The sequence below is a fragment of the Calypte anna genome, chromosome 3 (genome assembly GCF_003957555.1).
Source record: "Calypte anna isolate BGI_N300 chromosome 3, bCalAnn1_v1.p, whole genome shotgun sequence".
Lineage (NCBI taxonomy): Eukaryota > Metazoa > Chordata > Aves > Apodiformes > Trochilidae > Calypte > Calypte anna.
In genome coordinates this window covers 54,229,570-54,257,205 of record NC_044246.1, presented here as the reverse complement: position 1 = coordinate 54,257,205, position 27,636 = coordinate 54,229,570, and the positions used below count along the sequence as shown (strand labels likewise).

The following is a 27,636-nucleotide window of genomic DNA, read 5'->3' as shown; positions in this document are numbered from 1 at the left end:
CCCTAATCCTGCTGTTCACAAAGAGCCTTAATCATAATGAGCTGTATCTTAACAATTAAGTCACACCAATATTTAATTGCCCTTTTAGAGCAGTACGAATAGAGATCACTTGATAAGATGCTTGTATGGAGAAGAAATAGAAAAGTAGCATTGATGCAATTAAGTATATATGGCTCAGCCTGGCAAAACCATTTGCCAAGGTGCTTAAAACATAAAACTCATAGAAAGGAGAAGTATATTTTGTGATCCTTCAGGAGGTATAACCTGTGTCTCTGTTGACATGTTATAACCCATCCAGGAGCATGAACTGTTTCTTTATTCTCGTACCTACTGAGATTCAGAAGCCAGTAAGATGTCAAAGACCTCATATCTTACTGTACTCAATATCTATCTGTATCCTTATGCACATAGATGCCCTTTCAAAAACAAAACAAAAAACAAACATAAAAACCCAAACAACCCAAACAAAAAACCCAACCCAAACCAAAACAACAACCCTGTGTAATTACTGGTTTGCATCAGTACAAATCCCAAGCTATTTTTTACCATATACACAAAGAATGGAATGTATAATTACCATGCCCATGCTTTCTTAGCTTCCTGAGGGCTGCGTTGAACCTGCTCTGAAAGAAGTTACTGTATTTCCTTTTAGCTGGAAAGACCAGATTGTTTTACCAACCAGTAGTATGTCATGGTGACAGGTAACTATTATAATGAATTTAATACTCTTATCTGAATTCCCTATCCAGGAAATAAAAATATATTTGCGAATAAGAATATGGCACCTGCTTTAGATGGAATTAAAGCATTAATGTGAAAGATGAGAAAGCAAATCTATAATCTTGAATGATGCTGAGCAGCTGCGACTTCCATTAACTTTGTAGCAGCTGTATGAACTCAGTATCTCTGTGGATATTTTAAGATACAATGCAAGGTCTTTTCCTACTGTTTTCTTTCAGTTTGTCATTTATGCAAAGGAAGACACTAGATAAAAAACTAAAGAAATTGCCATGTGGAATCCATATGCTTGAATATAACCATACAAAACAAAACTTGCAGGGGCATGCAGAGGCTTGATCAAAGAGAGATCATTAATCATGTACATACAAGTTGGATGAGGGAAAGACCTGCGGAAAAAAAACACATGAAAAGTCTTCATCACACAAATAGTTACATTATTGCTTCATAGCTTTTTATGGCCTTAAATCCAAGCCTAAAAAGGCATTATCTAGGGTGGTCTAAGAAACGTAGCAAGGATACACAAGGAGAGACCGAGGAAAGGGTAAATGACTTTTTATAGCATTCCAGATTTCTCTTACAAGTGAGGGAATGGCCATTAAGACCACCAAAATTATTTCTGTCATGGAAGAACGCACAATCTCAGGGAAAGAAAGATAAGTATGCATGTTTAAGCAGTATTCTTACCAGCTACTAAATTATTATTGTCAGGATACCAAAAACTCTACATAGTGATAAACAACTGTTCATTTTATTTCACTTAACAAAAAGCCCATTGAAAGAGTTCTACTATTTCTGTATTCATTGGAACTCACCTGAAAAATACAGTTTTGGACATACATCAAATACAACTTACAGCTGAATATCTGGAGTGGTCTAAGTTACTTTTCAAACATGTCAAGAAAATGTTCTGTTCTCCAGGCAAGATGAGAATAACAGAACAAAGCAGTGCACTAACTACAGGTATAAGACATTCCCTGAGGCTTAGAAATAATGTCTCATTTTAATTGCTGAGATTTCAGCAACTGGCCCTGCTTTCAGGGGAGCTGGGAAAGCAGTTTTGCATATACTTCCTTATTTTTGGTGACAAGCCAGCATAAGCAGTAGGAATTTCCACAGAAGTACATAAGGCCACACAGTAAACTGAAAAAATTAACTGAGCTCAGTTAAAAAAAATGTATTACTAAAACCAGCACTGCTTTTAATCCAATATTGGTTTGATCCCCAATGTGAAGTTATGAACAGCTGTGGCAGCACAAATGTGAGGCCATATGTGGTGGTGGCAGGTAAGAGGAAAGCCTTAATATCCACCACCAGGAACAGGCTGTGGGGAATTGTGTATCAGGCTATTGGTAACTGTCATAGTGACACGTCACATTTTCTTCACAGGTAAGGATAATTACAAAAGTACTCTCTCTGTTCTTTGTTCTGCCCGCTACCATTTCTAACTTCAAAAATTGTGCATATATAATAGCTTTAGAAGCTGCATCCTAAGATGGATCACAGAAATCACCTGGGTTAAGGAAAAAAAATATTTAAATGGTTTTGTTTTCTAATTTTGCTCTGTTGCATTAGCTCAGCTGCAGAAATAGTGAATCACAGGGTTAATGACTGGCCATTAGCAAGCTCCTAAGAGTGCTCGTGTCAAAAAAAAACAAACCAAAAAAACAACAACAAACAACCCCCCTCCCCCGCAAAAAAACATAAAAATACATTGAATATTTGAGTCAAAACTAGAATCCTTTGAAAAGCAACCTAGGGAGCTTTTGAATGGACAGCCCAAAAGTGGGACTTCTGCTTCAGAAAGAAAACATCTATGTCCCACTTGAAAACCTGGATCCAAATTTGTTGAGCGATGGTTCCATAATATGTTATGCATGTTACAGGGTTTGTCCTCCTCACACTTTTCCTTTTCATGTTTTTACATCCCCTATGTTTCTATAATACACCACCAAAGGCAATTCTTACTCTGCTGTTAGAAATGTCTACCCAAAACCTAAGATACTGGAGAACTACTCCCTCCAGATTAGGTTCTGTGTCTGGGATAGCTGCTTTAGGCTCTGACAATAAATCTGTCGCCTCTAATCAGAGCTGTTGGTTATCAGCCTCTCTGAAAGACAGCTCTTACATTTCTGAAGCTGTGTTCTCAGACACAGCAGCATTTAAACTGTGTGAGCAATTCTGGAAAGAAAAAAAGTCTTAAGTCTTTCCACTGTTCATAGCCTCAACTATCGGTGCAAAGCCCCTGTACAAAATTTTGTAGACTACTTAACACTTTCTTAATAAGTTAACAAACTTATTAAAGTTTGGCAGTCTAATCACTGCTGACTTTGTCAGAGTTGACCCCCACAGTAACAATTATTTTCTGCTTTACTGACTCAGGTAAATTCATTCTAGTTTTTCCCCCCTTACTTCCCATCCACCCTTTCATTTCAGTACCATATTTCTTCATTCTCCCTTCTGCCTATTGTGACCTTTGTGGTCAAAAAAGCCCTACAGCTAGTATTTCTCCATGTTGCTAGTGAAGACTGGAACAACTTGAATAATTTGTCCCCTCACATGTAGATTCATCCTAAACTTTCTGGTTTATTTTTTTGGCCACACTGCTGAGCTTTGCTCAGTTCAGTAACTTGAAGTACTCGAGTGACTTGAAGTTGTGAGTCATTAGCAGCAGCTTCTTCATTTTCAGTGCAACCCCATAAACAGAGGAGTAGAATGTTTAAATTTAATTGTAATCGAATTAGTTACACAGAATGGTCAGAACATAGCACTATGGCTGACTACAAGCTTTGGGCAATTGAGGAAAAAAAAATCATAGAACACTAAAGGAAATGGGATTTTGCAGTGTTAACAAGAAAATTAATGGATTTCCTTTTGAAGCAAATTTTAGTCTGTTTTATGTAAAAGCTTAGCACACACATGTAGATTTGAAAAGCGGGGTTTGCCCAGATCTTTATAATTTTTAACTTTCAGTCTCTTTCTGAAACCAGCAGCTTTGCCGTTCCGGGGCAGGCACAGCCTCAGCAGCCCTCTGATATGCCTGTGGCTGCCTCGGCATCCCGGGGAACCCGGCCAGCTGCTCCCAAATATCCTTTTTGTTCAAAGCGGAGCCACCCTCCAGTGTAACAAAGGACCTTCCACCGTGGGAAAACCTGGACCAGACTCGGCTACAGAAGCCGCCTAGGCTCACGGCCCCATCCTCCGCCGGACCTCTCACGCCAGACCGGGGCCTCTCAGGCCGGGCCAGGGCCCTGCAGGCCGAGACCAGGCAGTTCGCCCCACGCTGGCCCCCCTGCCCCACGGCTCTCAGAGTCGGCGACCGACGAGGAGCCGGCCCGCACCTGGCCCGCGGAGTCAGCCACCTCTCCAGCAGGGCCTGGGCTCGGACTCGCATCCCTCTGACCTCAGCGCTCAGCCCCAAGCCCCAAGCCCCCGCCTCCCCGCCGCTGCGGTGCCACCGCCGACGGGACCCTCACCGCCGCAGGTCCGCTGCTGCCGGCATCCCGCCGCGCCTGGGGGAGGCGCTGTGGCACAGGCGCCGCTGAGCGCTCTGCCTCCTTCCTCAGTGCGGAACCCCTGAGTTACGCGCCCCGCGATTGGGCAGCAGCGTTTCCCGCCGACCGATGGGAGCCGCCGGGTGTCTGGGAGGCGCAGGCGCCCCGGCGCCATTTTGCTGGCGGAACGGAAGCGGGCAGTGTCGGTGTCGGGGCGGCCTCGCCATGCCGCACTACCAGACCTGGGAGGAGTTCACACGCGCCGCCGAGAAGCTCTACCTCGCTGACCCCATGAAGGTGGGGTGGGGCGGGGCCTTGCAAATGGATGGATGGTGGGTGGGTGAATGGGGGGCCTCAGGTAGGTGTGGCTGTGGAGTGAGGCGGTGGGCGCCGGTGGGGGCGACTCGTTTTTTCCGTGTTCTCTGCGTCCTCTGGCCGCCCCAGGAGTAAGGCGGTCCTCTGAGCCCTGTCGGGTAGGGGAGCCTGCGGCGGAGCTGGGCGGAGCGGCCTCTTGGCGGAGACGCGTGTCCCTACCGGGTCGTGGAGCCCCTTGCGGCACCGCGCGGGGACCGTATCCGTGCTGAACTCGCCGGGAATTGGGCTCCTGAAGGCGGTCCTGGCTGCGGTAACCAGTCGGAGGGGCTTATCGAGGTGTATCCTAGGCGCCTGCTCGAGGGCGAGGTGGGGGAAGAAGCAGCGAGTGGGGGGGGTCGTTTACTGGCCTTGGTCTCATCTGGCGTTCGTCAGAAGGAAGCTGTCACTTAACACCCAATCATAGAATCATAGAATAGGCTGGGTTGGAAGGGACCTCAGAGATCATCGAGTCCAACCCTTGATCAACTACCGCCACAGTCACTAGACTATGGCACTGAGTGCCATATCGAGTCGCTTTTTAAATGTCTCCAGGGACGAAGAGTCCACCACCTCCCCAGGCAGCCCGTTCCAATGTCTGATCACCCTTTCCGTGAAAAAATTCTTTCTAATATCCAATCTGAACTTCCCCCGGCACAATTTAAGACCATGCCCTCTTGTCTTACTGAGAGTTGCCTGGGAAAAGAGACCAACCCCTGCCTGGCTCCATCCTCCTTTCAGGTAGTTGTAGAGAGCAATGAGGTCTCCCCTGAGCCTCCTCTTCTTCAGGCTGAACAGCCCCAGCTCCCTCAGCCTCTCCTCATAGGATCTGTGTTTGAGTCCCTTCACCAGCTTGGTTGCCCTCCTTTGGACCTGTTCGAGGACCTCGATATCCTTCTTGAACTGAGGGGCCCAGAACTGAACACAGTACTCAAGGTGTGGCCTTACCAGGGCTGAGTATAGGGGCAGAATCACCTCCTTGGACCTGCTGGTGACGCTGTTTCTGATACATGCCAGATTGCCATTGGCCTTCTTGGCCACCTGGGCACACTGCTGGCTCATGTTCAGCTTCCTGTCAATCCAGACTCCCAGGTCCCTTTCTGCCTGGCTGCTCTCCAACCACTCTGTCCCCAGTCTGTAGCGCTGCATGGGGTTGTGGCCAAAGTGCAGGACCCGGCACTTGGCCTTGTTGAAGCTCATCCCATTGGAGTCAGCCCATCTCTCCAGTCTGTCCAGGTCCCTCTGCAGAATCCTCCTGCCTTCCAGCTGATCAACACTTCTCCCCAGCTTGGTGTCATCTGCAAACTTGCTGATGATGGACTCAATCCCCTCATCCAAGTCATCAATGAAGATATTGAACAGGACTGGGCCCAACACTGATCCTTGGGGGACACCGCTGGTGACCGGCTGCCAACTGGAAGCAGCCCCATTCAGTACCACTCTCTGGGCCCGGCCCTCTAGCCAATTCTTAACCCAGTGCAGAGTACGCTTGTCCAAGCTGTGGGCAGCCAGCTTTCTCAGGAGGATGCTGTGGGAGACGGTGTCGAAGGCCTTGCTGAAGTCCAGATAGACTACATCCACAGCCTTCCCCTCATCCACCAGGCGGGTCACCCTATCACAAAAGGAGATCAGGTTGGTCAGACAGGACCTGCCCTTCCTAAACCCGTGCTGGCTGGGTCTGATCCCCTGTCCGTCCTGCAGGTGCTGTGTGATTGCCCCCAGGATGATCTGTTCCATAACCCTGCCAGGCACTGAGGTCAGGCTGACAGGCCTGTAGTTTCCCGGGTCTTCCTTCCGGCCCTTCTTGTGGATTGGCGTGACATTGGCCAACTTCCAGTCATCAGGGATGTCCCCAGTGAGCCAGGACTTCTGGTAGATGATAGAGAGAGGCTTGGCGAGCTCTTCTGCCAACTCTCTCATCACCCTTGGATGGAGTTCATCTGGTCCCATAGACTTGTGGGGATCCAAGCAGCTCAGTAGATCACTGACAGTTTCCTTCTGGATTGCAGGGAGGTGTTTAGATTCTTGTCTCCTATAGGCTCCAGAAGCCAGCTGTCCTCAGGCTGTCCCAAAAACCTACACAGGCTGCGGAGTTTAGATGTTGTTAATCAGCGACAGGAATCAACCTCGAGGATCCAGATCCAGGGACGTTGTGCTCATTTGCAGTGTTACCTGTGTTTTAGGAACCTAGATTAAAAGACATCTTTTACATGAAGAGTGTTTCGAGAGTTGGTTTACAACATATGCAACCATATAATTTGAATCTGGCTTAGTGAAATACTAAAATAAAGCATTCATTGAGTCTTACATTGTATTGTGGCCTGAAGTGTCAGTTCAAAAACTGGGAGGTGTTAACTTATTAAAGAACATTTGTTCTAGGAATGAACGTCTTGGTATATGGCTGCTTTTTGTTTCTGGTGATTTTTTTCAGGAGTATGGTTTGTGAAAACAGTAAAAGCAATTTCAGTGTTCAGAAGCAGCGTTGCATTTTAGTGAAAAAGTAGCACAAAATGTGTAATGTGATGAAATTTCTGTAAGAGAGGCCTAGTTTTCATCACCAAAAAGCAGAACCTACAGAAGTAGTGTTTAACCTAAGTCTTTAGCATGGTTCATATGCAAGTGCTAACTATACTGAAATTAAAACCAATTTTTCTCTGGTGACAATGTGTTTTGTATTGATGTGTCTATTAGTTTATCTTACATGTGACGGAAGTCACAGGAACTGTTGTTGCTGTATTTTTAGTGGGTTTGAACATGTCCAGTGTTAAGCTCCCTGATGTTAATATATTTGGCAGGGAAATGTGATGGTTTAGCTTCCAAACCATCCTGCCTGTGCTGCAGCAGAGCAGACGACCACCACAGAGGTGGTGAAAATATGAAGCAGTACGTAATTCCAGCAAAACATCTGAGTTTGAGCAGATTTCATTCAGTTATGTTCTGAGAATTGTTAGCTGTAGGTGCTAATTTATAAAATATTTGTAATTTCAGGTGCGAGTTGTTCTCAAATACCGACATTGTGATGGGAACCTCTGTATCAAAGTAACAGATGATGTAGCTGTAAGTACAGAATATATTCCCTTTTTAGGGCTTATTGGATCTCTCATGGACTTGCATTTTGATGTAAGTCAACTTGGGAGCTCTTGGCCACTGCCTTCCGAGTGCCTGACAATTTTCTAAGATTTTGTGCTCAGCCTTCTCTTGTTGATCTGTCTGTGACTAGCACTGATCTGTAGTTCAGCTTTGCACAATCCAGGAAAAGGTCTAACACTTCAGTCTTCTTATTGTGTCTCAACATAATAATTTTATTATTTTATTTAAATACAAGTACTACAAAAATCTTGGACTTTGTGTCTATCTGAAAATGCTTCAAGACATGACATTGGTAGCTTCTGCTAAAGTATTTCAGGAGCACCTTTGCACGTGTGTTTACTAATGTGAGTGGTCCTTTTTATTTCCTCAGAGTAGTGGTAGCTTTCAACCATAGGTCAAGCTCCTTATTTGTGATGCTGAGACAGTGGAGTGCTGTCAGTCTGAGTGACAAGATTCACTTGCAGTTCAGAGATCTTATTTTCATGCATACTGACATGCATGCTAGCAACAGGTTTTTGGTGATGTTATAGCCAGGTTGTTTTTCAGCAGTTCAGAGTAACAGTTGTCTGCCCTTCTGTTATCTTCAGGCTTGGAAAAAATCTTTCTGCTTTCCAGGAACAGTAGTCTGGCATTGGTATTACCAAAATCTAGGAGAGATGTGACACTTCTCCATAGGATAATAGGACTTAGTATGGGGCACTGATGACCAGGGGAAGTGAAGGGCAGTTTAATTGAAATCTCCAATAGGGGTGGTTGCAGTCAGGTGATTCATGAATGTGAGCTTGCAGTCACAGGAACAAGTTATAGTGGGGGAACAAGGGGTTGGTTTCATGTTGGGTTTTTTTAATATTTATTTTGGTGCCTTTTGGTTTTTTATAAAGGCAGAAACTTTCTTGCTTCTAAATCTGTAGCACTAAAAATGAACTGTTCTGTTGTTTCTTTGAATTAAAATAGGAAATTGATGCTGGAAAAAGTTGCTATGTTGACAGCACTGAAGTATTAAGGATTCTGTTTTGTTTTGGGTTTTTTATTGTTAAATCAGCCTGGGTCTTACTCATGCTGTGCAGGTAAAAGATATTACTTAAGTCTGAAAAAAAATCCCATAAGTGGCCTTTCTTTGATAAGTCACTGACATATTACTTTAGCTCCTTTAGCATTCACAGGCTTTTCACATAAGAAAATGCTTTTTTATGTTAATCAGATGTTGTATTCCTTATTTAGGACTCTCTTAGAAGTAGATTTTGGGGAAGGGGTCCTCTTCAGCTGGAAGTACAGAACTTTTATGATGCTGGCAGCATACAGTTAAGGACTATGAAAGGCAAAATAAATTTACAGAATATAGAGAATAGCAGAGTAATTCTGTGTTTAAAATCTGCTTGTGTCTTTAGACAATGCAGACAAGAGTGTCTTCAAGACATTTAAACCTCAAATTTTAGCATCCTTTCTGTGTGAGAAGAATATCAGGATAAATTATAAGCACCCCTATTTTCATAATCAAAGGCATGAGCCTTTTTGAGGAACTTAAATATAAACATGGTTGTACGTGTATATTTTTAAAAGAGGGTAGGTATGTGTTGGTGCTGCCACAAATCAACGTTTAAGTACTTACCGTGGTTTTTTTGTTCCAAGCATAAATTTGTTGAAACTAAACAAGATAAACACAGTTCAAGGCAAATCTGTTATTAAGCAACTTTATCTTTACAGTGTTTGCTGTATAGGACAGACCAGGCTCAAGATGTAAAGAAGATCGAGAAATTCCACAGTCAGCTAATGCGACTCATGGTGGCTAAGGAATCCCGCAGTTCCACCATGGAAACAGACTGAACTGCTGAAAATAAAATGAGTGCTCTGGGCATGTTTCACTGAAAGAAAATACGGATTTTGGATTTGGACTAATACTGGGACAGGAGATGCTTTTATGTACTGAAGTGGACTGATGACAAGTCTGAAGCATTTTCATCCCCCCAGACTCCACTTTGGAACTAGGAAAGTAAATGCTTTCAAGTGAAAGCTTGTATTTATTTTTGGGAATTGAACAAAAACTATTCTTAAATATTACGTATGCTAAGAAGACATATTTGATATCTGTTTTACTTTAGTCTGAATTTGATTGGCCACAACCATATTTCTGGAAAGTTACTATAAAATTTCATATAGTTTTCATTGTGTTCATACCTTGTGCTGGTGTATTCTCCCAGTGGGAAGGTTTATTAACATAATACTGTAGCATGTTGACTGGATCTAATAAATATTTACATCAATGATATACATCAGTGGGTTTTAGAAGAATGGATGTTTTCTGAACTGAAATGCTAAAATTGCCAGTTTGTGTTAGCACTCTTACTAGCAAGATTATAGCTTTTAGAACTGATCTTGGTCATAAGCTGTGCAACATTATGTGTGATGCAGTTTGTAGAACTGTTATATTGGCTAAATAATTAAACATGTATTTTAAAACTTAAACCTTTGCTTGAATTTTGCTAGAGATCAATGAGGAACTGTAAATTTCTTTTCTGCAAATCTTGCTATTAAAAAACAGGCTGGCTTTTCTCCAGTACTTGAACTATTTTATACTAGCAGGGGGATCTTTTCCCAATCTTGCCTCAGGCGAAGTTGAAGTATATCAGCAAGACAAATTCTAGAAGCTCTTGGCGATTATGTTAATAAAAAATATGCAACCAAGCACTATCCAGATGCCTTACTATAGTAGCTTGCTAAGTATGTGTTTCCAGATGTTGTATGGGGCAGATGGATGTTCAGCCAACTGAATAAATGGATGAAAAGCAGCTTAATAAATACTTAAATAGCAGTCAAAAATAGACCAGTGCTTCTGTGGCTTAAATTTGTTTCTCATTGTTACCTCTTGTAGAGTGATGGAAGCCTTAATTGTCTGTTGCAAAGGGTTTTTGCTTGAAAACCCAGCTGAAATTGATACTTGCTTGGGCTTAAAACCTTGCATACTTAAAACCAGATGGTTTTTTAAAATGTAATTATGCTATTGATATAACTAGGTTTTTCCCAGGCTGATGCATGGGATTAAACCAAGACACAGAAGTAAACTGCAGCCATACAAAAGTCTTGTCTGTAGTGGCATTTGTGTATAACAAAACAGTTAATTAATAGCTACCTGCTGTCACTACATGAAACTAATGGAGCTACTCAGAAGAAGTGGAGTTGCCACATTTGTCAAGGGCACCAATATTGCATTAGAATACTCTTTCAGATGAGCTTGTAATGTTGCTTATTGTTGGTAAAACTGCAGTACTAACTTCTCAGCTACTCAAATTCTACATACACAATGATTTTTTCTTCTTGGATTGGCTTTTGAAATCGAGGGAAAGGACTAAATTTTGCTTTCAGTTAAACTTTAAGATACCATAATGCAAAAGATTTTCCTTGATGCTTGAAATTATTTTCTTGATATTTGCAACTGAGAGGGTGAAGTATTTAAACAATTTTTGTCTAAAGCACTGTTGTATGAATGGTTGGTACAGAGAAGTCATACAAGTGAAGATTGAAGCTATTAAACTGGCAGATGAAAAGGCTCCAAATATTTTAATGTAATTTTTGCACATCTTTTGTAAATTAATTTAGCATATGGATGATCTGAGGTACAAAAAGGCTTGAGTGGTATTTCCTTGTGCATGGAGGATAAAAGGAGAGAGAAGAGTGTAGACCAACCTGCTGTACCAAGTGGTTGGAATGCTTAAGCTATACATAAACTTGAGCAGGCTTTAGAAGGGGGCACTGTTGTTTGGTGGAGAGGGCTAATTACAGTAGTCTATATTAAAGCAGCAGGTGTGAAGGGGAAGGAGCTGGGAAATGGATTTCTATTTTTCTAAATTCAGAAATTATTTCTATACAACCATAAGGAAATATTAATGCTACTTTTTTAAGAGTATGTGTTGTTAATCTTGTTCTCCATATACTCAGGGCAGTTCTGTGCAGTCATAATACAAGACAATAAGGATAAAGCTACTGCTCTTACAAAAAAAAAAGCTTTTGGAAACCTTGACTTTGTCCTGCAGTTTTCAGCAACTTGAGTAGAAAAGCTATGAACTCAATGCTGTGCTTTTTTTGTGTTTGTACTCTTGTTTAGAGTGTGTGTTTTTGCCTTTCAATTAGCTAGTTCATCGTATGGACAGCTACTTAAATGTGTCTACTGTTACGTGATGAAAAAAATCAGCTTTGGCTGATTTTGGTGCTTTGGCTGCTGCACCAAAGGAGTGTCTGAATGCATTGCATGGGAAGAGCTGAATTGCTGCCAGCAAGGCTGCCATTGCCTCTGATCATCAGTAGGAGTTTGTGCCAATAGCAGGCTGCAGACAAGCAGATGGGCAACCTGTGCAAGTAGAGACAGGTAGCCCTTGCAGAGTGGGATGATTTTTTTAAAAGATAAATTTCTCTTGCTATAGCTAATTGTGTTGCTGCGTGTTAGTTATCTTTACTGTTATTTTGTGAGAGTAGTTTAATAAAGAATATGTGTCTTGCTACTGCATGAAGAAAAATTACTAGTTTACCTCTGGAATTTATTGTTTTTTCCTGGTGTTTCTGGTGTTCTCACTTATTGACACTTAGTATTCTGAGTGTCTTGATTTCAGTTCTTCTTTGTGTGCAGCACAAAAGCTGACTTCTTTGCACTCTCTTATGCCTCTTACCTCTCCACAGCACTTTTGTTTTCCTTTGTGGGGAGTTTCTCTACACGTATCCATTCTGCAAGGGTATTGTGGATTACAGGAAGATCTTTAACTTTAGAAGTGAGAATTTAGGTCACGGGTCTTTGTTTTAGATATCCTTATGAAAGAGGGCTTTGACTAAAATCCTGACCTATACCCTTTTAGTAGTGACAGATTTATTTTGGAAAATTCCATATTTTAGTACCCACATACTTGAAAATGGGAAACTGAATTGAAACCAGCCAGGTTCTTTTAAAAATGTTTTTACTTGTCAAAATAATTGTATTTTCAGTAGGTTGCTTTCCTGGATTGGACCAGAGTAGAACTAATTTTCCTGTAATTTTACTTGCATCTAAGTTATCTCATAAGTAGCTGTACTTGCTGAGATTTACAGTAAATTTCTCAGTCAGTGTATGATTCTAGGGCTGGTAACCCTTGATGTTTATGGTTATGACTAGAGAATGGTGAGTAGAACCAAGGCCACTGCTTGGTTCTGAGAAACATCTTACACTGCAGAAAGGCAATAAAGGGCTCACACCTGCAACCCTCCTTTAGGGGGGAGCGGAGCACAGATGGAGGAATGTGATCTCTCTTTTGTGTGTTTTGTATATATTTAATAAGTTTTTGTCTTTTATCATTACTGTTTCATTAAAGCTGCATAGTTTAGTTTCCAACCCATGTCTCCTTTTCTCCTTTATCCTCTCTCTATGAAGGAGAGAAGGGGGATTAATAGAGAACATCTGTTATTTGTTTAATTGCTGGCATTAAATCACAACAGTTCCTTCCTGCAGTATGAGAGTGGGTAATGTTCATCATTTTGCTGCAATAACTGGAGATACTTGGTTTCTGCTAAATGTGGCCTGGAAGACTTAGATGATGACTTACTTACTGCCCTGGGTTGTTCTTCAAGGTTATGTCAGCTGGAAGGTGTGTGTTAGCACTCTTGCTTCATTTATCTTAAGCATGGTTCACTTCTGTTCCTGGATTAAAAGAAGATAACTTTGTAAGACATCAGTGATGCTGCATATGTTAAATATATGTTTTAAATCTAAAGTAGAAAATGAATATGTAGCAAATAGGTGGGGTTTTTGTTGTTGGGGGGGTTTTTTTCTGTTTAACTTACTCTCATCTAGACAGCAGATTCTGCGCAAATCCATTTTCCTTCAAGAGTCTGTGAGCATTAGTGAGTGACCATAGGTAGACTGAATCAGCTGAAAACAATATTATTCTTTTTACAAAGCTCTGTGCTGAGGTAATGCCTTGTTTTTGCTTAAATTATTTGCTTTCCAAGACATGAGAGCATGTATTCTGAAAATTTGATACCGCTTTGAAGTTAGATGTTGTATGGCTCACTGTTCATAAAGATTTTATCTTTTACAAAGTCTGTCAGAGTTAAAGGATTGGTATTTAAATACAGGCAAGATTTGAGTTGTCTTTCTTGCTGAGGATGACATAAAAATGTGCCTTTCATATCTTATTACTTTTACCATAAGTAATCTTTTTAGACTGACTTCCAGATAAACCTCCCCACCTTTATGCCGGGCTGAATTATTTTGTTTTAATTACTATGCACTGAGGGCAGAAAGGGGATTTTGGGTCTGTAGAAATGTTACTTTTGAGATGAGAATGATGTCACAGAATTTTAGAAGCAAGTGGTTACTCAGCAGAATACAAGCCATGGTAGTTCACTAACCCCTGCTCATTATGCAAGTTTGTGTAAGTCTTGTAACAGTTCTAACATACTAAATGCTCTTAGGAGAAAGAGGGCTTAAACCGGACCATGTAAAACAGAAGTCTGTGGAAACTGAGCCAGTGAAAATGTGGTCACAATGAAATAGCAGAGTTAATTACCTTCAGATACGTACAGGCTATGTTGTTGAATGTAGTCTTTGTTTTTTTTGCTGAGGTGCAAAAGGTGCTTATTTTCACATACTGTGCCAAAGTTAAGTTATAGGTGTGTTTGTTCTTGGAGTCCTATAATGGAAACACAATTACCTTCTGACAGTCTAAAAACATCTGAAGTCTCTAGTACCATCTGAGTTCTCTTATTTGAAAATGCCCAGTCTTGTAGCAATAATCAGTGTGCTCAACCCATGAGTACTCTCCATACAATTATCCCTATCTATTGTGAGTGTTGTTATTATAGAACTAAGAGTATAGCGTTTCTCAAGTGTAATATTGGCATTTATGAAAGTGTATTCAATTGAAATATAAGACCAGCACTGAGGATATTTTGCTTTGTTTTCATAGCAAGTTTTGATTTTTTGCTGACATTCTTCTCTCCTAGTCATTTTGTTAGAACTTAAAACATCAGCCATACTGAGAAGTCTGGGAGAGATTTTTGCTTTTTTATCTTTTTTGAAGCAATGTTTGCATGCTGGGTTCATGGTTTTGGTCTAGAAGGAATGATATCTGTTAATGAATGACTACTGTGTGTTGCTCTGCTTCTACTGAGGAGTATATTCCTGAGTATAGGCATGTTCTTACAGCAAGATTTCTAAGACTGGTTTCTTGGTGAAAAGGTTGAGTTTTCTGGACACTTACTGAATGCCTTTGCTGGGTGGTAGTAAGCAAATGAGAATTAGCTGTTGGCTAGCAGAGATACCTGTTTTAACGGGGTTGTTCATGCATGTAAATACAGCCATCTGTAATACAGTTCTGTTATCATTATGTGGCTAAAAGATGAAAGGCTTGTCTAAGGGCACTGAAAAATGAGCTCAGACAAACTATGTGTGTGGCTTAAAGATGTTACCTCCCAAAGGCACCTGCTCCTCTAAGAAGTCAGCAGGCAGTGGGATGAACTAATGCCTTTGACATGTCTGTGTGAATCTCAATGTCTTATTTTAAATTGCCATAAAAGATACCTTAAGTTTTGGGGCAAGAGGGAAGCCAACCTCTTCAGTGAATGATTGATACTTGGGGCAGGGGGTTCTAGGTTTTTGGGGGTTTTTTTGGGGTGTTTTGTTTTTGTTTCGTTTCTCAAAAAACATTTGCTGTGGCAGTGCTACTGTGTGGCAGAGAGCAGTAACAAAAGAAACAAGATTCACAAGGAATTGTTCATTTTTGCCCAGATGCAAACATCTGTGTTGATTACACAGCAGGCACACATTATACACGACTATAAGATAACCAGCCATGTTTTTAACAGAGCAAACAGCTGCTTTGCAAACAGCTTCTTCAACACTGCAGCAATATGCTGCAAGTCATTTAATAAATGTGAAAAGACGGGGATTCCATGCCAGCCATGGTCAATATAGCAGCTGACTGGTGATCCCTCTTGACTCTGTTCCTCTCATTCTAGTGTGTCTCAGAGCCTCGGCTGGACCATTTCAATTTACTAGTTGTCATCCTTTGAACAGGAGGACCTAAAGGAGGGCTTTTCAGACTCAGAGAGGCAAAAGGGGAGGGATCTATTCCCACCCATTGCCTGCCATGCTCTATAATAAAGACCAGAAAGACATCAGCTCCTCTTCTGTTTTTTCTTCCCAGTTCCTGCTGGCTGTGCTGCTGTTTGTTACCACCAGCTCCTACATGCTATCCATCAGGTTGTTTGTATGTACGTATGTATATACATATATATATACATATTTGTATTCTTTGTTACTTTATCCTTTATGTTGCTGCCTTTCCCTTGTGTTAGTAAAATCTGTATTCAATTGTTTTCAGTTTCCAACTTAAGGTCTCCAGTCTTTGTTCCCCTTTTGTCTTCCCTTTCTGTGTGTGGGGGAATAGAGAGGTATTCTGTCATTGGGTTTCTGCCCTGCCCAAACTGTTAAGCTGTGACACTAGTGCATCAGAATACCTTTTAATGTTCTGGAGAGCTCTTGGTTTGGTGTTCTGTCTGGTTAGTGCTATGACATGGCTTCACAAAAAGTCACAAGTGCTACAGGGGGTGAAAGGGAGTGTCACAATTTAACACTGGCCCAGCACTTAAACCGAATGAAAGATGCTGTCTATTAATCCCCCTCCCTGATAAAGAAAGGAGAGAAAACAAGGGAAAGAGACTTATGGGTTGGAAACTAAACTACACAGCTTTAATGAAACAGTAATGATAAAACGGAAAAAAATTACTAAATATATACAAATATATGAGAAAATTGATACCACGTTCCTCCCTCCTTTCCCTCAGTAACTCTCACGTCACCACCAAGGCTGCAAGGCAGCCCTGGGAAAGTCCAGGCTGGACTCCTGAAGTCAGCAGCAATCAGGAGCTGGAGGAAGGAAGACACAGATTGAGGCTGGCATGGATCAGGACCACAGGCAGATGAATGGAATCCTCCCAGGATGCTGAAGCAAACAGGGAAAAAGAGAAGCAGGAAGGACAGGAAGGAAGGAAAAAAGGGGTTTGACTGACCCTTGCGATCCCTCTAATTTATCCTGAGTATAATGTGTATGGGATGGAATACTCTGGTCATTCTTGGTCATTTTTCTTGTTCGCCCCTTCCCTAAAGGAGGGTTTCAGGTGTGACCTCTTTACTCCTTTTCTCCTTCTGGAGGGCAAGATGTTCCTCAGAACTGAGCAGTGGCCTTGGTTCTGCATACCAGTCTCTAGCTGTAACTATAAACATCGAGCATTATCAGTCCAAGAAGCAGACACTGACTGAGAAAATTGCTTTTAATTTCAGCATGAAATGTGTATGTGACTGCAGTAACTGCTCAGCGCACAGTAGTTCCAAACCAAAATGTTCTTAAGGTGCCTTCAGAATACATCCAGGAGGCCAACCCTAGAAACTGTTCAAAACACTGAAACAGCTACTGGGTATGGTATCACTTATGGTGAATGGACTGGTTTGATTTCACAACTCTTACTGCTTTCTTCTCTATTAGCTTTAAAATTATTTTTCTGTAGATCTTTAAGATGTGTTCCTGTGATTTTCATTTAAGGAAGTGATCAGGGTGACTTTTTGGTTGGCTTGAGGAAAGAGAATTATTACACAGTTGGGTATTCTAATTATGGTCTTCCTGGTGATAACAAATGGCCATGCGGCAGCTCAGTCCCCCTCCCCCTTTTCAAGATGGTGAGGAGGAAATTCACGGAAAACCTCGTGGGTCAAGTATGGATTCCACTAAGCAATTATGGTCACGGGCAAAACAGACTCACCTTGGGGAAAAAATAATTTTAATTTCTCATTAATCAAATCAAAATGGGGCAAAGAGAAAACACAAACCAGAGCTTAAATACTTTACCATTCCCTCTCTTCTTCTCAGACCCTTCTGTTCCCGGTATCTCTACCTCCTTCCCCTCCAAGCTGCATAGAAGTACAGGGAGTGAGGTTTACAGTCCATTTGCCACAGGTTGATTTCTGCCACTCCTTCCTCAGGGAGAAGCATTTCTCACAGTCTTCCTCCAACGAAGAGTCCCTCCCACTAGAGAGAGATCCTTCATTAACCCCTCCAACTGGAGTCCCTATGCCACAGAATGTAGAACACTTCAAGGCACCTTCTTCCTCTCCTTCCACACTGACCTTGGTCTCTGCTCCAGCATTGCTCTCCTCTGGTGTTGCTATTTCTCCTCTGTCCTTAAGTCTTACAGCTGCTGTTTCTCCCTGATTATGTGAATCGAATAGATACATCTATTGGCACTGATGGCCTCAACATCACCCAGAGGCGGAGCCAGGGGAGCCTTCAGCAGCTTCTGTGGGAGCCGCCCCTGCCCCTGCTACAGAAACGGTGCCACATCTACCTAGAACAATGGGAATCAGGTAATTTCATTCTCTGTTCTGAGCTTCAGTAGAGGAAGATAATGCGTTGTCACACTTGCAGAGTATGTGTGTAGGTGTCACAGAATCACAGAATTGCTCAGGCTGGAAAAGACCTTCAAGATCATAGAGTCCAATCTTGTCTTAACCCTTACTGTCACAGAAGCATCAATATTTTTTCTGGATATTGAAAAGATTCCTTAAGCTTTAGAAAATGAGAAGATTCTTCAGTTTAGACTCTGTTCAGGTTTCTACCTAGATGGTAGCAAGTCGTTCCTTTTCCTGTAATGCAAATTGCATACTACTTGCTATTATTTTATTTGGCTAATGCTTGCCTATCAGTCTACAACTCGGAATGGTTAGAGAGCAGCAATTTCCCATAATGACCTATCAATATCTGCCTTTTAAAAATCATGCCTTCTATTGTAAATATAAAAATTGTTCTCCAACCACATCTTGTCATTTTTGCTGTGCTGTCAGAACTCTCAGTGGTTCCCCTCACATTAGTATCATAAGTTTCTATCATGGCCATACCTTTCCCTTATTTTCTGTTTACTGTAACAAATTCCAGCTGCTTTAAAGGTGGATATAATGCAGCATAGTGTTCCTACCTCAAGACTAAAGCAAAAGTTGCTTGTGTTTTCCATTTCCCATGCAGAATCTCTACTTGTGAGGTTTTCTCTGATCTCTTTGACCAAGGATATAAGAAAGGCCTTGGGGAATATACAGCTTCAGGGGAAAAGTACCTGTTACATGCTTTCTCGGCGTGTTCCTTCTGCTAGGCATGTAGTTCTGCTGCACAGGAGAGCAGCTGGAGAAGTGGAGCACTGGGAATATGTTTCTCTGAAGTCAGTCCTGCTGTTGCAAATAGTGGAAGAAATAGAAGTAGTTATGCTAAAGTTTGGACTGGGGCAAGGAATGTGCTGAGAAGAGGGGATCAAGTAGATGCTAAGGACTAGGGGAGGGGTCAAGTAGATGCTAAGGTCTGAATGTGCTGAGAAGAGGGGATCAAGTAGGAGGAGTAAACTGACACCTTGGACTGAAGATAAGGGTTGGTGGGGGGGGTCAGTTAAACAATAGCTTAAGTTAAGCAAGTATAAGATTTGTGGCTTGGGGATGTCTAGCTACTGTTATCTACATGATATGTGTGATTGTTTTGTAACTGAAGTTCTGCACGTAGGCTTCATTGTAAAAGAGTATAAAAGCTGAACAGAAAACGAGGGTCTTCGGAACTCTGACTTTGGACGCTAGTCCTCAGGCTTCCCGGGCCCTGAATAAGGCACCACATAAACTAACTCTGTTGGTTTGTGTCTTGACTACGGGCAACACTGCTGTAGTGGAGTTCGTGCTGCTGAGATTGGGTGAGGAGCCAGTTAGGAAGTTCACGCGTGGTTCCAGTCAGTTGTTGCTGCCCGGCCGTGTCCTAATTCTGGCATGACAACAGTGACTTAGTGTTTGCTGGGCTGAAGCCTGTAACACTGTGATGATCTGTGCTTCGTAGCCCGGACGACCCCATCACTCAGTCCTCACTGCCCATTTTTCGGTCAGTGCTGAACACCGGCGTGCCAGGGCAGAGTGGGTTGGGAGTTACCGGCTCTGTCAGCGATGGGGAGCAGCACGTACTAACTCTCCATCTCAAGGGCAGTAATGGCTTCGTGCCTCTCTGGATGCTCGTCTCAACCTGTGGTGGCCGTGGAGGCGGCCAGGCTGCGCCGCTTAGCTTGTTGCGAGAGGAGAAGGGCCTCAGCTGCTACTCCCCGGCCTTCGGGACGAGTTACATCTCCCAGCGGGCTGCGAACAGAGAGGCCCGGCCTGAACCTCACCCCTCTCCCGACGTACCGGCGTAAGGCACCGGCGGCGAAGGCGGTGCCTGCAGTCGCGGTACGCGCTGCGGGCGCGGGGTGTAGCAGGGCGGCGGTGGGGCGGTTGCTACGGGGGATGTATGGTCAGGCCTCAGGGGAGAGGTGCTCCGCCGCCTACCACCGACCCCAGGTCTGAGCCTTCCGCTGAGTCGCTCCGCAGCCACTGGGGCAAAGCAAGCGCAGCGTCTGAGGCGCGTTTCTTACGCGGTGGGCGTTAGAAGGACGGGCGAAGCTGAGGGAAGTCGGCGTTGCGAGTGGGAAACTGAGCGGTGTTTGTGAAGCTCTCTGCCCGGGTTGTGTGTGTGAAATGGTGTCTCAGCCCGCCTAGCTACGGCCGCATGCAACTGAGGGGAGAGGCAGCAAAAAATAAAATTGCTTTTTTTCGGGTTATTCTGTGTGGGGGGTCTCCTGCCGAAACCTGCAGAAGTTGAACGCCGAAAGGGAGTGGGGAACGTTGAAAGCAGGCTCTGCGCCTGTATGCCTTAAATACCATTGCTTTATAAATAGCTTGTGCCTCTCTGCCAGCTGTATTTAAAATAGAAAAATCTTAGTAAAATAATATCCATATAAAAATCTTATTAACGATGGGTATTATTGAAGTCTGGGCTGGGTGGGGATTTTTGGGTTGCTTTCAGGAACAGGAAGTCCATAATCTGCTTTTCTGGGGGGAACGTAGATGTGACCTTCCCCAACAGCTTTCCGTGCCCGGTGGTTATCTTGTTTGTCCGGTTGAAGGTTCCTGATAAGGTGGCCTTAATTTCTGATTTACAGAAATTACTTTTATTTAGCGATGGTTGGGAATCTGTACAGGTTTCCTGGTTTAGAGTAAATAGTTTTTACTGGCGTATAAATGGTTTAGCCTGGTTCGTGTTGGTTTCCTCTAAACGGGGATATGAAATTGAACTTTTTTTGTGTGTCTATTGGTCCTTTGACAAACCTGTAAATTTTTTTAATACCACATACATAGTTCCCTTTGCTTAAGAAGCATTTTATGATGAGAAGAAAACCCTTTTAGTTCAATAGCAGTATTTTTTTGCATAAATGAACTATCTGCAAAAACTAAGTGAATGAGTCACTCCTCAAGTTTGGGACAATTTGTCAGAATTCAGTTGGGATTTTGACTTGGGATTTTGCCCTGTAGTTAAAACATACCGTAATCAGCTAAACTACTTATATTTTCCAATTCTACCAAATTAGGCTGTTTTCCCTTATTTTCACAGCATAGCTTTATCTAAAATATGAGAACTTCCCTAATTATTGTAGGTAACCGGTGAGATGAGATCCATCTCTGAAGTAAATTTGAGGCAGTGGCTTCTACAGCCACAAGTGTGGGGGTTCATGTTCTGATTCTTTTGAAATGCGGTGAGTGTCCTTTGAAAGCAATATTGCTTCTCTGCTAGATAAAACTAAGTATTGAGTGCACAAATTGCTAATGCTTCCTGAAGATCTTGATTGCACCAAGAGCAATTTGGCAGCTTTGAAAATCAGTCCACGGTTGACATATTTTCCAAGGACAAGATCTTTGCCAGAGCTGAAGTCTTTTTGGGGAAGGTCCTCACACAGTGTCAAGTTCATCACTCTTTATTCTACATCTTTTCCAGTCTGAATGAATTTATAAAAACTTGTGTATGATTTGCTTAAACTCTCCTTGTTTTTTTCTCCCAAATGTCACTGTTTCTTTTATAGGGACAATCATGGTGTCGAAGTACGTAATTAAAAATGGAGCACAGTTTGTAATAGCCTGTGCAGCCAGAATCCATGTGCAAATTTTTGTATGCATTGCCCAAAACAGGTTTGGTGTCTTAAAAGGCCTCTTATCCCTCAATCTTCTGTACTTACTGTATTTGGTCATTCCATAGGCTAATGCCATGTCTTCAGCCTGTGTGTTTATCTAGGGTTTCAGCAGAGAAAGCTTTCAGACTTGTCTGGTGTTTTTTAGACCTGTGAGTGCAATGTTATATGTGATAAGCACTGTGACACAAGTTCAGGCTTCCTAGTAGAATATACATGGCCAATGTGTTCTAAGTAATTAAAATAGGAAAATGAAAAGGTTTGGGGTAGTACTTGGAATGAGAATATTCTCAGAAATTCTTGTTTCTTCAGGAATAGCTTGTCAAGTAATTTGTCAGAGAAGTAGCAAAACAGTGATGGGGATGGTAGGTGAAGTATAGCTTATAGCTCTAGGCAAAATGAATGTATTATCTTACAGATTCCTATGTACATTTCTTGTATTATAGTTGGGGCATCCAAGTTTTGTAGCCAGATGAGCAGAGGTAAAGACTTAACATTTGTGGCAGAGTGTGCGCTGCTTCATTGAGCATGCAATTTTCTCCATACAATACACAATCCCAGAATCAGGGCAGTCTTCATGTGGGAGTTCCAAACCTGGCAAATAGATCTCTAATTATGGTCTAAGTCTCTAAAGAAAAGTCACTTTGAAAGTAGAACATTTTGCTTCTCTCTGAAGAGCTGGTCTGCTTGTAATTAATGCTGAAAATATTTTTTTTCCCTTGTGAATACTACTACTGAAAAAGTCCTGGATTCTTCCTCCTCTGTACACTTTATTTTTAAGTAAAAGCATCACTCTGTGTGCAAATGGGTATTTTTGTGTAATAGTAAAGCACAAATACCTACTTCCAAAGTGGCGTTTGCTTGAATATCTTGGTCATGCTGAATATAACGGGATACCAGACACAATGATTTTAATATACCATGGGTTTTATGTTGTGGTGATTTTTTGTCTGTGGGTTTTTTTCTTGTTTTTTGTTTGTTTTTCAAAGTGGCATTATCAGCTTTGATATATATTTCAGCATATTGCTACTGATTAAATGCTTTCTAATTGGCAGGCCTTGAAATATTTTTGTGGGAGTCCCAGTAGCAACCACATTAGCTGCCTTTCTAGTAGTGTATTATGCTGCCTAGTATGCAGTTGATAGAATGGGGAGACTGTCCGTGATCATGTTGATGGAGGGATCCTACTGGGATAAAGAACAGGAGCAGTAACCAGGTCTCTTCTCTGGAAAGTGAGCTGTTCTTTGACATTCCTCCCACTTTTTTTTTTATTTTATATCTCTGTTGGAGATGATTAGGTATAATCCACAAGACAAGTAAAGGCTCAGCAAACTTTTTTTGTAGTTCTTTGTCTACCTTAAGAAATTCTCATATTTATTGCCCCCAGCAGCTGATGTTTTTTTTTTTTTCTTTCCCTTTTCTTCTTTTGAACTTGGCAACAAAGACACATAACTATTGCTCTTCCAGTTTGTTCTGTATGCTCTGGCTGCCTGTAACATCTGTACCCCCGTATGCTTTGCTGTCTAATAGAAGACGATTCCTTCTCTCAGTTTAAATGGTTATTTATCATGAATCAGAAGTTAAACTCTGTTGAAGGATTTAGTCTTCTTGGCTGCTTCGTCTTGAGTGTTAATTGCTCTAATCTGGTGGGTACAGGTAGTGCACTTTTCTAGACGAAGCCTTTAAATTCAAAGAGGACATAAATATTTAGTAGTTATTAAGAGAGATTAAATAGCAAGAATTGTTCTTGTTACATGTTTGCTCTGGCACATCCTTTTGGTGTTGCAGTTATTTGACAGAAAATGATGACTACCATCTGTTCCCCTTCTCTCTCATCATTCAAAGTTCCATTTCTTTTTGAGAATTCACAGAGAATTTCTTCTACCTTTTACTGTTTCCATGGTCACAATTTACTATTAAAAAATATGGGTTTTTTTTCTTTTTACACTCATACAAATTTTTGTTCATGCTGTCCTTACTACTTGTAGTCATGACCCTAATTTAAATTTACACATGCACCTTATCTTACTGACTTGCAGATTGCTAGAAATTTCCCTGGCAATGTTTATAGTCACCATTTCCATTTCCACACCTTCTTTTGACAGAAAGATTGCTATGTACTTAGTTCATACATACCTTGGAGTTCAAGACTTCAAACTGTTTGCACTTTGTTGTCTCTCTCCTCCCACCTCCAACCCCCTCTTCCCCCAATCTAAGGCACCACTACATGTCAGTTCTGCATATGTTAATAACAAAAGGTTTTAGTAACAGTTTTCTAACACTGCTAATAAAAAAAGTTTGTAAAGCTACTAATTAAAGATTATCTTTCTCTTTCTGCTTTAATGGAAGAATCTTAAGAGACTAATGGAAAATCCCACCACTAAAAAGAAGGACAGGTGCTGTACCATACCACCAAGAAGTATGGAGTGAATCTGAGTGATAGCTAGAGATCAGATTGGGCAAAACATTGGCCAGAATGCCATCACAGAAGGGTAAGGCAACATTTTAGAACTGGAGGATTTAATGAAGCTAAAAATAGTTCCTGTATTTTGGTTTTAGGCTTGAAGGAACACCTACCTCAGTCTCATTTCCTTATCTGCAGTATCTAACTCTTTTGGTTTGTCTGTACTTTTTTACACCCCTTTCTGTAAAATGCAGATACTGGCATAAGGATGAGGAGGTTAACCTCATTATTGCTAGAAACTCTAGTGGAAGGTAAAACAAAACAATGTGCTCTTTCTGATCCTGGATATTAGAAATCAAACATGAAGTAAAGCTCAAGGAATTAGGCTTTGGAGTCTAATTTGTTGCGCCATGTCACTTAGTTGGCTGGACAGTTGCTAGGAATTGGTTTAAAAACTTTTTACTGGCATGATATCCTTCCCTTCTTTAACTGTAATATGTGATCTGGGAGAGCACTGTCTAGGAGACCTATGTCTTCCAGCTGTCTTCACCTCCAAGCTGTATGCCAGGCTTCTGTTGCTTCTCTGAATATATACAAAAAACTGTTGGAGTTTTAGAGTCCTTACATAGGGTAAAGGCTGGATAGGATAAATGGGATAATCTTTGCATCATCTTACCTTAACATTTTAACAATCAGGTTTGAAATTTTACACCGTTCTTTCACCCTTAATTACCATAACAGAGTACATTGTCATTTAAGAATCCTCTAGCAGCTCTTCTGTCTAGTCCTAAACATAAATGATTGCAGGTGCAATTTTACCTGAATTGTGCACATAGGCACTAGGTCACAGCAAGGGGCAGATCCTAGATCAGATTCTGCCAGTTTGCTTTTATGCAGCTTTTTTTTAGACTCTTTAAGGATGTGGGTTTATTCATGCACAAGAGAAACAAAATAAGGAAAACTGAGATAAATAAGATGGGTTTATGTAGTACATAAGAATGTGTTTTGTGTGGATTTGAAAGAGCAAATAATGTTGCTTAAATATGTATTTTTGTACATTTAAAATGTGGCATGCAGTGTTTAAAATTATTACTCAGAGATGAGATTTGACTGTGTAAACATGCCTCTGCTTTATGAGGAAAAATGAACTTATTGAACTTAATACTCTGTTATTTTTCTTCTATGCTTACCTAGGCTTGGGTTGTAGTGCCTGTCAGATTTCAGTGTGGCACTGAAGAGATGATGCCTCTTGACTGTCATCATATCAAAGCAAAAATGTGGTGGGGAACATGTTGTTTTAAGGTACTTAACTACTTCTCTGGAATGAAGTGCCTCAAGGGCTAACTGCTGTAAGTTCAAGTTCTGGGTGATGCCTACAGGTACCCCCAGAGCCTTATATTGTCTCTCTGGTTTTATTGTCCGATGGGCAAAGCAGGTAATGGTTGCAAGGAAGCAGTGCGTCTAACACATGTTTTTAAGTTTTAGAAGGCAGGCATTCTTTATTGCAATGCTGGATGCACAAGAGATAATTCTCAAAGTCATGCATAAAATAAGTGACAACAGACTTGACTTATACTAGTACTGCTAGATGCATATGTATAAAATTCATTGTAATAAACATCAGATTTCCTGGAACTAATGGTAATATTTATACAGTTTCCTGGAAGTAATTTTAGTATTTGTACTCTTATTTGGATGTCTTCCAGAAGTCATCGTGTGATGTCTTTTTGTTAATCCCTTCTGCAACACATGCATAATGCTGGGTGACAAGTCTAGCTGGTCTTAGCCGATTTCCATTTAGAAGGCGCGGACACAGCCTAGATGAGCCCAAATCAATGCCCTATTGTTTTGTGTCAAGAGTCTCCAGGAGTTACATAAGCAGGGCTGGGCTACTGTTGTCTCAAACTACAGGATGCTGGCTGATAGTTTTGTGGTTAGGCATTTATCCAAGAGGACAGAGTTTTACTTTGATACCTTTCTACAATAAAGTAACCTAGGACATTAAATTTAATAAAGACTGTTTCATAGCCAACACCACAGGCACGGGATGATCCTCAGCTGTGATGGAGATGAACTCTGAGCTCTGTCCCAGGAGAGACACAGCTGTGCCCCTGGGGGAGCAACTGTTTCCCCTTCTCTGGGGAGGAAGACCTTTTTCCTTGGTTGTAGTCTTCTAGTTTGGTTCCTGTTGTACTGGCTAATTCCTCATTTCAAACAGTCTAGAAAAAGATTGTGGAACAGAATGATATCATCTTTTCCTGCTGTTTTGGAGATAGTGTTGGCAATAAAAAATGTAAATGCTGTTAAAAACGCTGACTCGATGTTTCAGCAGTAAAACTTTTTATTGAGAGAGATATAAGCAAAGCAGCGCGCTGCAGCGCGCTGGACAGCCAGGAAGCCACAGCTTCACCACTGGCTCGCAAGGTCGATAAGGTAAAACCAGTTATTTTATACTTTTTGTAAACCGCTTCCCCTTAGTCTCTTATCAGTTTATCATTGGTTCTTGTTTCGCGGGCTCTCCCAGCATTGGTTATTGCTTCGCGGGCTTCGTTCTGTTGCTGAGGGAAATGGTCACATGACGTTCATGTTTCACGGGCCCCCGCGGTCAGCCCCTCCTCCTGTTTTTCTGACTCTTTTTACTTGTAAGTATGCTTAAACATACACCCTGATACAACGTGCTACCTCAACGAAAAGCCCAAACAAACATTATTAAATTGTGTGTCTTTCACCACACTCAACAAAACAATAAACTACAATTTTAAACCCTTATTTTTCGCAAATGCCAAATTTCTTATCTGGACAAGACAGTGGCTGTGTTGGATTTGTATTTTCTGTCTTTTATTTGCTTCCCTGCACAGGATGCTTTATTTCATCCAATGCCTATCTCTGTTCCTTGTCTACAATGTTATTGTACTGTTTTATGCTCACCTGGGATATGTTTATTGGTTGTATGCAAAGCAATTTCAGTGTTGCAAAGCTATTTTGAAGGTTGTCGTAATGCCTCATAACAGAAACAGGAAGCTTTTATACAAATGTCTTCATGGTTTTCTGTTTTTTTCTGGTGTTATGTAATGACAAAAATGTGATGTCTGGAGATAGTAGGACATAGACTGAGGGGGGTGAAGTTTCTGTCAGGGCTAGGGGACCCTGTCACAGGTGCTGTGAATTTTTTAAGTCCTTCAGCGGGTTGTTTTTTCTTCAGATCCATTGGGAAGAGTAACCTCAAATTGCTGCTCCTCAGGCAAATTGATCTGTAAACAAAGACACTGCAGTGGAGGGCCTTTTTCAGTAAAACCTGGTGGGGGAGTTAGAACAAAAATAAATGGAAATAAACCTTCTAAATTGAGCTGGTTTTTCTCCTACAGAGTAATTATTATTCAGTAAACCTTGTATCTCACAGCATCAGTGTGCTAAGTGTTCTGAGCTATGTTGAAATCTGCTAGTAGAGCAACCTTGGGAGAGGAAATTTTAACTAAACAATAAACACCTCTAATATGTGTCTGAAAACCTTGTGAGCTTTCACCCTTTTGC

At 41.6% G+C, this 27,636-nt stretch overlaps 2 protein-coding genes and 1 long non-coding RNA gene across 5 annotated transcripts in view; 1 reads left to right on the top strand and 2 right to left on the bottom strand.

The window, feature by feature from the left end:
- The window catches only part of ENAH (ENAH actin regulator), a 135,905-nt gene extending 131,648 nt beyond the window's left edge, over positions 1 to 4,257 (bottom strand). For all 3 annotated transcript variants that reach the window (XM_030448787.1, XM_030448792.1, XM_030448794.1), the window contains exon 1: positions 4,215 to 4,257. In XM_030448787.1, the coding sequence (XP_030304647.1) occupies positions 4,215 to 4,240 (26 nt within the window). In that variant the 5' untranslated portion in view covers positions 4,241 to 4,257. The remainder of the gene's footprint in view (positions 1 to 4,214) is intronic.
- Positions 4,258 to 4,373: 116 nt separating this feature from the next.
- SRP9 (signal recognition particle 9) lies at positions 4,374 to 10,230 on the top strand. Its single transcript, XM_030448795.1, has 3 exons — positions 4,374 to 4,529; positions 7,572 to 7,640; positions 9,378 to 10,230. The coding sequence occupies exons 1-3, from the start codon at positions 4,458 to 4,460 to the stop codon at positions 9,495 to 9,497; spliced, it is 261 nt and encodes an 86-aa protein (XP_030304655.1). The 5' UTR covers positions 4,374 to 4,457; the 3' UTR covers positions 9,498 to 10,230.
- Positions 10,231 to 17,511: 7,281 nt separating this feature from the next.
- LOC115598164 lies at positions 17,512 to 20,198 on the bottom strand. Its single transcript, XR_003987439.1, has 3 exons — positions 19,378 to 20,198; positions 18,795 to 18,903; positions 17,512 to 17,716 (listed from the first exon to the last, which is right to left on the bottom strand). It is a non-coding gene; the product is annotated as an uncharacterized LOC115598164 (long non-coding RNA).
- Between the last annotated feature and the right edge of the window lie 7,438 nt (positions 20,199 to 27,636).